The following is a 14,111-nucleotide window of genomic DNA, read 5'->3' as shown; positions in this document are numbered from 1 at the left end:
ACAGTGAAAAGAACTATAGTCTCCAATCTGGGATGGAAACAAAATTTAGATGAATAGAACTATTTTATGATTAGAAGCGAATTAATCAGCTTAAACAGACCTTCCAATATATTGCGCTCTTTGTAACCTTGAAGAGCAAGGAAATATTTATCATTTCATTTCTATATGTCCTGTTCTAAATGAATTACGAATTTCTTTGTTGGGGTGAAAAGTTTTTAATGGTAAATACGGCTGGAATATTCTGAATAGAAATACACTTAATTCTACAAAAACGCTAAATAATATACTCAAACGATTTTAAACAGAAAAAGAATAAACATTTTATTATTTTTATGTGTTTATAACGAATCTGTCGTCGTCTTTGAAATGAGTATGTTTATTGAAAAAAAACAAATAATATAAAATGGAAGATAACATTGCAAAACCGATATAGTTTAACGGAATTGCGGACCCAGAAACTATTCAACATTTTTTTGTAAACTAAAATGAAAGTGAACATTGAATTTTTCATCCGATGATTCTAATGATGGACGTTTTCTTTTATAAAACCAATTTTCAAATAAAATGCTTGATTTTCATTCAATTTGATGATGTAAAATAACTTTTGAATTCATTAACTATGCTTAAATTTTCAGATGGATCCCTAAGATCGCCTAAGATGCACATTTTAATCAGAAAACGTTTTCTGATGTAGGAAAAAAGTTATCGGTTATCAAAACTATTAAAAAGGCGTGTGGCAAGCAGAATGCTGCAACAAAAGACCTTGGACACACATTGTTTTAATCAGAGAACATTTTTTGATGTTTTGGTATAAGTATATATTTTTTTCATTATACGAGTACATCATAGAAAAAAAGCTATCAGGGATTTAATTTGAAAAATGCATGAAGGCTGAAAATAAAACGTCTTGGACACACATTTTTGTAATCAGTAGATTTTTCTGATGTATCACTTATGTGGTTATCATTTCGTCCTTCAAATCGCCTTCGACCACGGTTGAAAAAAAAAACCTGAAAGACGGACAGTTGAATTTGATATAAGGGTGAGCATATCTACACATTTATAAATAGAAAGGAATTTTGGTTATCACTCCACTCCCAAAATTTACCACCGACTCTTAGGATATAAAGATGATGCTTGAAAACATTTTTTTTTTAATTTGAGCAGATAACCAAAATCAAAGATCGGATTCAAAAACAGGAACCAAAAATTTACACTTCAACGTATTTTTCAAAACCAGAGAAGCGGATATTCAAGATCTTTCAAAACTTAATATAGAGTGAAATGAGACTCATAAGTCATCTCGTAACTAATGAGGTTTTTCGAAAACTAAGTATGGTACTAAAATCATTTAAACTTTATATAAAATATAAAGATTTATACTTTGCAAAATCATCGTAGCATGTTGTGTTTTGCATTTGCCTTTTTTTAATTTTAAACATGGTATATTTCAAGAACCTGATGTGATAGCAACAATTTTAAGTAAGAACCGAATTCAGGAAAACTAAATTCTTTTTTATTCTCTTTTAAAGTAATGGGTGGTTAAATTTTAAGCGCCTGCATTTCATTTGAAATTTCTCAATTTAATATTAACTCAATTTGAATCATGAAAAGATACACAATCAAGCAACGCGTTAAAGTTCTTCTATTTTGAAAATAGGCGTTCAAATCAAAATGCGTATTTTTAATTTTGTGATTTTCGGCCAGTTTTATCTTCCAATCGGTAAAATCGTGGAAAGAGTTGAGCGAAATTGCCCATCATCACAAAGACTTGGATTTACACACTAAAAAGTTACAATTGAGTGAAGAACTAAACCCCCTGACCATTCCAATGGTCAGAATGGTGGATGATGAATTTTTAAAAAAAATCATCTTTGGTGATGAGGGACATTTTCACCACCGTGGATTCGTCAATAAGCGTAATTTCCGCAGTTTATAAACTGGAGCCATCATCGGTCCTTTTTTTCTAAAATGAGGCCGGTCAGGCTTTTAAAAGCAAGAATTGGAAGCTATGGATGTTGACGATATGTGGACGAAACAATGGCTCTTTTTCACCACAAACTCAATTGCCGAGTTATATCACGTGGGGGCCATGTCCATTGGCCGGCAAGATTATATGATTTGACACCGTTGGACTTCTTTCTTTAAGGTTATTTAAAAGAAAAAGTGTACATTCATAAGTAAACCACAATTTAAGGGCGGGCGAAAGGATGAGAAAGTTCGGCACATTAACGGCATAGAGCCTAAATTATGCTCGCCCGTTGGGCAGCCTTTTTCCTATATTTTGTTCCATACATAATTGAACTATACCAATATTATTATAATAAAAAGAAATGACAATTATTTCCTAAATAAAATGTTTTTTATTCAAAATCAACATCGACACTTAAAATTCAACCACCCTTTATTATTTGGTTTGTGGTACAAAAATACTTTATTTTGCAGTCCAGTGCTTTTCAGAACGAAGAAAGCCTGTCAACAAAATATGGATTTACAAAGAAAGACACAAATAAAATGTAACCAACCAAAAATATTTTGTTTTAATTAAAGAAAATCTTACAAAATGCTACGCTCTTACGTGGAGGCTTTAATTCTTTTCAATGTCATGATACTTCGTTTTATGATGCATATAAAATGTTTTAAAAACTTTGAAAAAAAAAAACAGTTTTTTACGGATATTCTAAACGTGAATGTTATTGAATTGAATAGAAAAACTATAAAAACTTAAGAAAGGTATAAAATTCTTCAGCTAGTGAAACCAGAAATTTTGTATAATAAGCTACCAACATACAATGTTTAAATACTTTGTTTATATATTTTGTATTGCTAGGCTAGTTTTAAATTTTAAAAATGCCAAAGCAAGCTTAGCTTACAGATTTCTCTAGACTGTTTTTGCCTAAATATACTTCCCCCTAACTACGCTCATGTTATTAAAAAAATATATAAAGTGAACAACACTTAAATCACCTCAGCCAATATGTGATGGTGTTTTTTGTTTAGTTACGAGATACACATAAAAGCCTACAAATTACAAGATTCCATAAAATTATACAAACAAATCAAATTACGGTTACTCTTGACATTTAACCTTTGTACCTAAATAAAACTCGTAGACAAAATGTTTGATTTTTATATTTATCTTAAATTTAAATTAAAACACTAAAAGTATCAATTTCACATCTTGATCTACCCAAACTCAAATTTTTTTCTCACTAATCTAAAAAACACCACGGAAGCCTATTTCTTACTTAACATCGACCCCTACATTCAATTACTTTCAATTCAAAAAAATGTCTGCTTAAAAACTCTTTAAAAAAATTAGAAATCAAAGAACCCAAAATTATACGGTTACCTAACTACTCCTTATTTACCTTACGTTAAAAACGAACAGAAATACAGAAACCCAACGATAGTAACGTTTCTAACTGAACGCACTCATTCCGTAGTATAGAAATGTCACCGTCACCGACTACGACTACCGACATTTCATTTTTTTTCCCCCATTACTCAACAACATTCGCTCGGATCGGCTCGGCTCTTGACTCTTGCCGTTGCCACTGCCACGGAACCAGCACCAGCAAAAACACCACTACCACGACCACTGCCGCCGTCGTCGTCGTCACCTCGGCCGCCGTATTGATTCCTCTTGTGTGAGAAATACGTAGGTACCTATCTAAAAACTCGCTCCTATGTACATTGTACGTAGGTACAGATACCAAAAAACCGACACCTTCATTTCATTTATTACTGTGATGTGAAGTGAATGTGACAAAAGTGTACCCAAAAAACAAAAATCCAAAACACCATTTTATTGGAACTCTGTGCATTTTTGTTATTGAAACAAAATATTACGCTTATCAAAATAATAACAAACAAATAAAAAGAAAAAAACATTATTAAAAGATACAATTAAAAATGGGAGGCGATAGAAATATTGGCCGTTGTCGTGTTATACGAAAAAAGATTGAAATGGACGATGAGAAACTTATAGATTGTGTCCGCAGAAATCCCTCACTTTATGAACTTGATCACAAACAGTATGGCAGTGGAGTTTCCAGGGCAAAAACATGGAAAGCCATTGGCGCAGAACTTAAAAGACATCGTGAGTATTTACATGTTTCGTTTTTAACTTTTTTTTAGCTACGTATTTTTATTTTAACTTTTTTTATTTTTACTGTGGGTCTGGGTCGGTGACATGTCGGTTGTTGGAATTTACTTTGGTATAGAGAAAAAAATGATACAACGTAGAATTATTGGGAACAAATGTTACCACCATACACCAGGCAAGACTTAAGTTTGGCTTTAATTAAAATGATTAGGTATAACTTCAATTAGGTTTGCCGTATACTGAATTTCGTCTCTACATACCGCTGTTGCTGATGGATGGGGTATGAAGACGACGACAATTCGGTCACTCAGTCAGTGTAATGCACCACCGACACCTCACCACCACCGCCACCGTTATTGTGTACTCTTGTGATGTCATGAATTTGTTAGCGTTATGTTAAATAAAAAAAAGTATCTACAATCTATACCTAACCGAATACATAAGTACGTCATCCGAATCAAAATAAAAATATAATCAACGTTCAATTATTTTTGTTGTTCGTATTTCTTTGTTTTTTGTTTTTGTATTTATTTTGTTCGGTCGGTTGAAGATTGAAGAAGTAATTTTAAAGGCGAAAAGCCAGTTTAATTTACGAAACATGTTTGTGGTGATGGTGCTGTGGCAGAGCACAGGCCAGGCACAGCTAAAGCACCAGCACCATTCCTATTCCCGACTTGCTACTAATACCTTCTTATATTTCTTATTTTCTGTCCAGTAAGTAAATACTGAGTATACTGAGTAGAGGGGGCTGATGAATTGAATGAAAACGGAAAGAAAATATCGGTACGAAAAGAAGTATGTGAGTACTGAACCGATAAGTTAAAAAAGGTAAACGTTTTCTTTTATTTTTTAGGCAGGTAGGTTCTCTTTTTTGTGTCTTTTATTACCTGAATAAAATCTTTAAATTTAAATGTTGAAAACAATTATCGTTTTTGTTCGTTTTGTTGTGGTATTCTTCTATTTCAATATCAACCGTAATATACACATTTTTTTGAATATCGGACAGTAATGTTTAGCTCGTATTTACTTTGATAGATTTCAAATCAATTTGAAAAGCAAAAAATAAAAAAAGGTTTACATTGTGTATATGAAAAAACGAACGAATAGTTTCGGTTGTGCGAACAGTTTGCTTCACGTAAAAAAAAAGCTGTCATGCCACCCTCTCTGATAACTTTCCATTCGTGCCGGTCGGTCTGTTGATTTTTCTTAAACTTTAACAAATTATAATGGTCGACAAAATTAGGTTTTTTTTTCAGACGCATCTCACCCTAAAACTTTTCTATCACATCAGGTTTTTAAAATATAAAAATTTAAAAATTCTAAAAACAACCAAAAACTCCGTTTTCAAGGCTAAGTTAAGACCAAACATATCCCTTAACAATAAACTGTATTATGATTTTGTAAAGTAAAAATCTTCCTCTTCAAGATACAACTAAAATCGTTTTAGTATCTTACTTAGTTTTTGGAAATTGTCATTACTAATGAGTTTTTTTTTGACTCTAGTATTAAATTCCATTTCCATCACTGACAGAGTCACTAGGCCCTGGTTCTTCATGGACTGTTGCGCCACCTAATTTATTTATTTATTTAGTATTAAATTCGAGGTTTGCTCAAGACTTTATCTTGAATTTAATACTTTCATACTTTTGAAAAATACTCTTTGGAGTTAATTTTCAGCGCTGTTTTGGTAGCCAAACTTTAATTTTAACTATTTTTAATTAATTTTAAAAAATATATGTTTTCAACAGTATTTTTTTAAATTTTTTATTATATATATCTTGAAAACTTGATATAACAAAATTGTTAAGATACAGGAATACAACTTATTTTCAAACCGTTTTGCTTTTTTCTGTTAAAAACCGTTTTATGATAAATGGTTTTTGATTTTTGTAAAACAGGTAAAATCTAAGTATTTTGAGGATTTTTCGATTATTATATCAAATAATATAAATATTTGAATTGAATATTAAAGAAAGGGATTATAGATTTGGAAAACCATCAATAATTTTATTGAAAAAAGGCTACTTCAAAAATTTAAATACATTCGAAAAGCATTATACTTATACGTATTTTTTCGAATTTAAAAAAGTGATATCTCAAAAACCTGATACGATACGTTAATTTTGAAGTTGGATCTGAATTAATGTAATCAAAAACCATTCGAAAAGTGCAATTTTATTGCCAGTAAGGAAATTTTGAAGACTTGTGATATTAGTGGCAACATTTGTATTCGTTTTCATAATACTTGAGTCGAAAATGATTTATTATTAGGTTTTTGTAGGTCTTAGTGTTTTGTAAAAAAAAAAGTGTCAATTGCATTTTTCTAAAAAAAAAATTACTATACAACACAATTTTGCAAAGAATAAAATAATTTTGAAGTCAATACCTTCATTTATTCTTGAAAAAAAAACTGACTGTAAAAACTTTAATAAATGTTAAAAACAATTTTTTTTAAAGATACAATTAGTTTAAAGGCAACATTTTTAATTTTTGCCACGATATCCAAGTGGACAATCAATTTTTACCAACTTTTAGTAATGATTTTTGAAGGTTCTTATTGTTTGCAAAAACAAATGCTTCTTGTTTAAATCGTAAAAACATACAACTTATTTTTTTTTAAAGTTCTTTCTGAATTTTCCAAGTTATTATCTTTAAAACAAATTTAATTTGAAGTCGATATCTCTACTGGTTCTTGAGATATGGACGATAATAAATGGCATTCTTAACTACACACGCACACACAAATATCTATCTTTTATTAAGATTTTAGATATCTTGAAACGTCGAGAAATGTCAACATTTTAAATTCGAAAAATCAGACTTATAACAATAACTTTCTAAAGGAAGTTTAAAAATATCATTCTCACACAATTTTTGTTTTGTTTTTGAAAATCAAATTATTTTGATTTTTTAAAGAATGTGGATCCAGAATTCGATTTTTCCAAATTTCACTAAACAAACAAATTTGAAGATGAATTCTGAAAATGTTGTGCTGTAAAATTTTCTCACTAATTAAATAGGTCTATAAAATAAAAAAATATTGTTTAAAACAACATTTTTTTAAATTCAAACTGTTGGCCCAGTTAAGAACTAATGTTGGGGCTCCTTTTTCTATACCCATGGATTTAACGACATACCCTTCTCTTTACTATAAAAGAAATATCCATTGATTTTGGCTACTTTTTTTTGGTTCTCATGCTAAAAATGTATTGGAAATTAGAAAAATGAAAATATGAGTCTATAATTTTAAGTAGTCGCTAACGGAATTTTAAGACATTTATAAAATTCTTACTATTCTGATAATGTCTCTTAAATGAAAAGGCTTACAGAAAAAATTGAAGAGTCCCTTTTATATACAAATCAATTTTCTACAGGAAAAGTCCATAGGCCAAACCACATAATTTAATATTTTTCGAGATATTAGTTGTTTACTTTCCATAAATTATTGAATCAATTTTTAGAAAATATTGTAAAGTTCAACAAATAAAATCTCGAAAAGTATCAATCTTAGCGGTTTTATCTGAGGAATTTTGTATAGGAAACTAAATTTTCTATAACATTTACGCTGATTTGAAAATTTTGACATTTTTCAACGCGACACATATAAAAGGTTTTCAGATAGATGTCAGTACGTCCCCTTACTTTGGGGATATGATTTTTCATCGGTCCTATTTCAAGAGCCGTCAGAGGTATCGAATTCAAATAATTAGTTTAACAAATAATAACATTAAAAGAAGCAGAAAGAACTTTCAAAAAGAGGTTGTTTTTTTTACTTAACTAATTTTAAAAAAGGGAACAATTTGGTTGATCGAATATCAAAGGAAATGCTTTAAAAATTATATAAAAACTATATATTATACATAAAATTAATTCTTATACAAAATATTGTTACTAACATTTGAGCAAAATTTTAAAAACCTCAACTTAAAATAAAAATCTTTAAAAATACTACACAAAATTGGTTAAAACTAATGTTCGACTGCATAAAAGAACTGTTTTCAATAATAATTTATTGTATGCAAAATATTGTTGTTAAGATAGGATAATTTTTTAAAAAAATCCAATCGGTATTTATTTTATAAGAAATACAAACTTATAAAAAATCCTGCTAAAATTAAAAAAAGGTTTTCGACTGAAAATCTCTTCAACAAGAAAAAATATTGACTTCAAACTTTTTTTTTTTTTAAAGTTTAAGTGGTTAATTTTGAGCTTAGTTTGTTGCTTAGGTCTTCAGACCTGTTAAGTCCGTTGGGAACCCCTTAAGGGGCATAGGGCGTCTACTACGCCTACGCGCCATCGTGTACGGTTTCCGGAGATGTGTTTCAGCACCCTCCAGGTCTTGCCTAGTGATGCTGATTCCGGCTCGACTGTCCTGCGCCATGTGCTTCTTGGCCGTCCAGCTCTTCTTCCTTCTTGTGTGAGCGGATTCCACTGCATTGCTTGGCCTGCAATGCAGTCATTACCTTTTCGAAGCGTATGTCTAATCCATTGTCACTTACGTCTTCGTATTATAGATTCTATAGGTTCCTGACCTGTCCTTCTATGAAGGACCTCATTTAATATGCGGTTTGGCCAGAAAAGTTTAGTTTGGCATTTCAATATCAATATATAAGAGTAATATGTATGAATTAATTTTTCAAATGGCATATATTATATCTTTCGAATAAAGTAAAGAGTAAATTTCATATACATACCAAAAAATCATCTTTATTTTATTCCATTTCAAAGCTCTATACCACTAAAAAAAACACCCTTCATAAAAAAATAGTTCTCAGTGAAATGGAAACATTTCCAGAAACAGTATTTAACCGATTTTGATAACTTTTGAACAGATTAAAAGAATATTTAAACATACATTTGTGAGAAATAATTTTAATTTAATTGTTTCCTAAGTTAAAATCTATTTAAAAGGTGCCAGTTTTGGAAGATCAATTCTCAATCTTTGAGTTAAACTACATATGTACGTGTGCAACTTATTGGAAAAACGTCCTTTGTTTTTTTTTTTTATTTTTTCAAAATCTGTTAGTACCGGCATTCAGAAATCTATGCTCGCTTTTGAAAGTTAAAGCTGCCATAAACTCAAAATTACGGCAGGATATATGAAATTATAATTTCTATTATGGAATTGAACTAACACAGACAATTCTAAAAGAGAATAAACAGATTAAAGGAAGAAGATATTTTTCCAAACATCTTTAGGTATGGAGAAGAGAAAACAAATAATTAATATCCATTTTAAAAAATAGTTTATTAATTATTAAGTTTGGGTAATAGCAAAATCAGAACGTTGACAAATGAATTTAAGGCTGCTATTAAAGGGCAGTTTTCATGTAGAAAAAAAACATGTTTTACTAGGTTAAGCCCTAATCCCTTTTACAGTTACTTAAATATCTACATGCGGTTTCTGAGACCTTCAATTATTATTATAAGCTCAAATTATCAGTCAAATTTTGTTGTACAATTTTAGGAACTTTTACTGTTAGAACTTAAATAATAAATTAGTTAGAGCACTAAGGCCTAGTGACTTGCAACTCTCAGCCATTCCGGCGTGCGAGTCATTTCAGAAATAGAGGGGACCTATAGTTTTAATGCCGACTCCAAATGGCTAGTTTGGCAAAGCATTTTTCTTGGCAAGAATTACTGTTTTAGGTTTAAACAAGAGGCAGTACCCCTGAAAAACAGGTAGGGATTAAACTCAAACCCTCTAGAATGTCACTCCCAGGAACTAACAATCACGCCACGGGGACTACTTAGAACTTCACTAAAAAAAAAGAATATACAAGAATGCTCTGGGTCCTAAGACGCACATACTTTAAGATATTTTCATTTGCAAATTCGTTGCATTCTTAAAGACCGCATGTATGGAGGTGCTTATGTTATAATACTTCCTTTTGCTATTTAATTGGCAAGTTTATATTTCTAAGATCTCTGAGATGTATCAGTTTTGCTGTCAGAAATCGGAACATAATAAGAATTTTCTATCGCATATTTTCTAAAAGGAAGAAAAGAAAGGTAATAGAAATACAGTAGACTCGCGGTATAGTGAACTATTAAAAACCAAGTGTGTTCACGTTATCGAAGTTGTGCATGTTGACAAAGGTGTAGTTCTTAAAATAAATAACACCTTTGCTTCAACTGAAATTCATGTTCGATTGCTTCCCTAGGCTCTATTCTGGTATGTGCTGCTTCCAGAATACTGTCCTCGCTTTCACATTCGTCACTGATCAAAACCCCGTTCGTTTCGTTGTCGTTTGGAAGATTTTCATTCCATTCATGGACATCAGCTACCGAAAAAATACTCTACATAGAAGGGCATACATCAAATCAAATGTTTTTATGTATACAAGAGAAAATGTTGAAATCTCTGTATTAATTGCTTGAAAAGGTTCTAGAGTACGTTCCTCTTGAGAAGAGCTTTGGTTGGCAACCCTTGGTTTTTAAAAATGTTCTGACCTACACATGAAAACATTTGAAATCAATGTAAAACTGCAATTTGTTTCCTACCAGTGGTACTAAAGAATGATGAAACAAATTTTTAAAAATAGCAGTTGTCATCCATGACGATTTGGAGCAACTGTAGTCAACAGGGGATTTTGAATTCCTAAAAGATCGAGGATTTTTTGCCTTTCCACTAAAAGCTTAACTTTATGCTCTCCTGTTGCGTTTGTACAAGCAAGAAAAGTGACGCGCTGTTTTTCCGTTTTTCTGCCAGCAGCAATTTTTTCGCATTGTATATTTGATTGTGAGATAGACCTAGCTTTTTTATTTTGGCTTGCAGCTTGTTTTTGAAAGGGTCCACAAGGACAAGTCTAGAAAATAATTTTTCAACACTTATTTTGAAAAAAACGCATACCATAACGCTTGTTTAATCTTTGCAACCATCTGTCACTCACATTAAAATCGCCCTGAGTTTCATTAATTTTTGAATGGAAAAATTCCTTAACCATCAATCCATTGACTGGATAGTTTTTTTCTTGCTGTTTGATGGACCATCGGTAAAGAGCTTTTTCCATTTTAGGAAGTACAGAACGCTTCGTGATCTTCCGCATTCCAATGGGTTTTAAACGCCCTTCATTCAATATAAAGCATTTTACGTGTAAGCTTAAAACTTGTCTAAATGCGGAATGCACGGGCGAATCCTGTTTTTGGATTTTAATTTGACCTCTTACAAATTTTGTATTTAAAAATTATTTTATTTATTAATACGAGTGTAGTCTATTATTTTTACTTTTATGTTAAATTATTTTTTAAAAAATATCACTTTTAAAACTAAAATTTAATTTAATAAGTTTTTGTTGAATTTTTTTTTCAGCTCTATTCTGTAAGAAAAGATGGGGCAACATACGGGATAATTATAAAAAAGCTATGAAAAAATATAATTCACGTCTAGCTCAAGGTTATACCAAATTAAAAAAATACAAATTCTGTGATAAATTAGATTTCCTAGAAAATCATTTGGATGAAAATATCGAAAATAAACATAATAAAAATCACGATGAACAATGTTCAAATGAAACATCCTTAGAAGTTAAATGTGAACCAGATATAATAAATCCAGAATTTGATGATAATAGTTTGTTGTATGATAATAGCAACAATAATTTTAATCATCAAGATCAAAATAATCAATATTATGATGATTATTATATAAATATAAATCAACCTATAGATTCACAATATGAAAGCAATCATAATCACCAGAATCGACATCAACTGCAATTGCAAAATCATCAGCAAATTGAAGATGATACAACAACTGAAGAATTTGATAATTATAGTCAAGCAGATACCAGAATTAGTGAAGGAGTCGCAGCGGAAGGAATAGACCTTGGAGTCGATGAAGAAGACAATGAAGGCGAAAAAGAAGACGAAGACGATTGCAGCAATTTCGTCGTCGGGAAACAACACACGTTGAAACTTGAAAATTCTACACACTTAGGTCTGAGAAAGAGGAAGAGAAAACTAGAAGAATCTGCTACTTGTGAAGTATCAAAAGCAAAATCAATGAGATATATTGTGGAGAGAGTTGAAGAAGATAGATTTGTTGAACGACATCCTGTTGATGCATTTTTATCGGGTATTGCACCAACATTGAAAAGTCTATCGCCGTATTACTTAAGTTTGGCCAAAACACAAATTTATTCAATAGTACAAGAATACGAAATGGCAATGATCATGGAGCAAAGGAATGAAAATCATCATCGAGTTTAACTTAGAGACAGAAAATATATATAATTTATAATAAGATATAATTTTAGTATTCAAAATTACTCGTCTTTTTCTGTCTTTAGACTGAAAACATCTTAAGTCACCTCAAAACATTTCTGAGATTCGTAAGAAATCGGGTAATCAGTATTAAACAAGTGTAATTTAATGTTTATGTCTTCAGGTAGGTAAATTATTTTTACAATCTTTGAAGAAGTAGTGGGATTTGCGACCTTTAAGGTTTTGTATGAATGCAATCACATTCCGCATCGTCTTATCGGAATGCCTACGTGGTCATATGGAATGTTTTTCTTACATGTCGATAGGTGATCTCCCAGTTGAAAGTAAAAACTCCTTTTAAAGTTTCAGTCTACGCTCGGTAATACCGTGTAAAGATACAAATCCTTGTAAGAAAACGTCTTTTACATGGACACACAAAACTATATGGTTTGGGTTTTGACATTTCTGTTTCTCCTATGCTCCGAAATGATTCCAGGGCATTCACCCTCTGGCACTGGACATTTCCAACGGCTTAGATAATAACTAATGACTGGTAGCACGTAAAACCTTCATTGCTGAACCTGCTTTTCCTTGCATCCCTTTTTTTTAAATGGAATCAAATATTTTTTAAGAGAAAAAATTGCACGCGCACTCAAGGAGTTATGATTACTCTTAAAATTTTTAAACACAATGCGAGCAATTAGAAAAGGAGGATAGGATTAGAAAGGAGAAACAAATGCACATGGGTTTTGAAGTATTGAGCCTGATAGAACGTTCCACATTCGTGTAGTGCGTTTAAAGAAAGAACCTATTTTACTAGAGCATTGTTTGTGAAAATATCGATTAAGCAATGATAGATATTGCGGCAGTGTTCGATAGTACCACATGTCTCAATAATAAGACGATTTCCTAACATTCGAAGAGCTCTTTTCCAATTCTAACCATTTCGGGGTAGCAGCCATTAAATTAAATTCTGCACGGTTTTTGATTCTCCATGCTGTCAAAATCAGAATTTAAAGAGCTATCATTCGCTAGTGTTGGTAGTCCACATCCGAAAAACAGGATGATCACCTGTCATCTGTCACAGTCATCAACGAAACAATTTAGTAAGTTAGAAGTTTTAGACAAACTATCGTTTATAAAACTCAGGAAGAGCGTTGAAGACAAAACGGAGCCCGGGGGCACACCAGCATTTATTTTGTGGATATCAGATTTGGACCTGCCAAATATTACCTTAATTGAACGGTCCGAAAGGAATTTTCTAACCCAACAAGAAGAGATTCATAAATACCAAATGCACGCATTTTCGAAAAGGATTGATACCAAACTCTATCAAATGTCTTTGAAATCTTAACATTTTATAGGGAATCAATAATACCAACAACAACTGTCCAATTCTTAACTATATGCGGAGTGTTTTATACAGCAGCGTCAATATCGTTCTAGCCTGGGTTCCAAGTCATGTGGGCATAAAAGGTAAGGAAGCAGTAGATTTAGCAGCTAAGGAAGCGATTCGCTTTTAATTCGTCAAAGATTTGCCTAACATTCCCACTCTGATGCGAAAAATCTTCAACAATATTAAAACGGATGAACTTACTGCCGCATGGCTACGTCCTATTTTCCTTCGGAAGCCAATTTAGAGTTCCCTACAAATAGGATTTTTTCCGAATTAGAGAAGGAAAAACTACATTTTTGTATCTAGTCGCTACTCCTAAAACCATGAACCTCTGAACTGAACCTGAAAACTGTAAAGAAGTCCTGTCTGTCTGGTATAATTCTATCGGATTACCCAATTTCA

At 31.5% G+C, this 14,111-nt stretch overlaps 1 protein-coding gene across 2 annotated transcripts; it reads left to right on the top strand.

Moving 5' to 3' along the window:
- Positions 1-3,489: 3,489 nt before the first annotated feature.
- On the top strand, positions 3,490-12,378 carry LOC129942673 (uncharacterized). Of its 2 annotated transcripts, XM_056051713.1 has the most exons (3): positions 3,490-3,665; positions 3,904-4,102; positions 11,421-12,378. In XM_056051713.1, exons 2-3 carry the CDS (start codon positions 3,916-3,918, stop codon positions 12,317-12,319), a joined length of 1,086 nt encoding a protein of 361 aa, XP_055907688.1. In that variant the 5' UTR covers positions 3,490-3,665; positions 3,904-3,915; the 3' UTR covers positions 12,320-12,378. The 2 variants fall into 2 exon arrangements, with proteins under 2 accessions (XP_055907688.1, XP_055907687.1); XM_056051712.1 differs by having other exon boundaries at positions 3,491-4,102.
- Positions 12,379-14,111: the final 1,733 nt, after the last annotated feature.

Source organism: Eupeodes corollae, chromosome 1, assembly GCF_945859685.1.
Source record: "Eupeodes corollae chromosome 1, idEupCoro1.1, whole genome shotgun sequence".
Lineage (NCBI taxonomy): Eukaryota > Metazoa > Arthropoda > Insecta > Diptera > Syrphidae > Eupeodes > Eupeodes corollae.
Note: the sequence above shows the minus strand (reverse complement) of the source record. Positions and strands in the feature narration are given on the sequence as shown.

What these genes read in the sequence shown, in the direction of transcription:
- LOC129942673 (XM_056051713.1), top strand. Translation starts at nt 3,916, where the DNA reads ATGGGAGGCGATAGAAATATTGGCCGTTGTCGTGTTATACGAAAAAAG. An exon ending in CGCAGAACTTAAAAGACATC is followed by an intron (nt 4,103 to 11,420) that starts GTGAGTATTTAC and finishes TTTTTTTTTCAG; the next exon opens with CTCTATTCTGTAAGAAAAGA.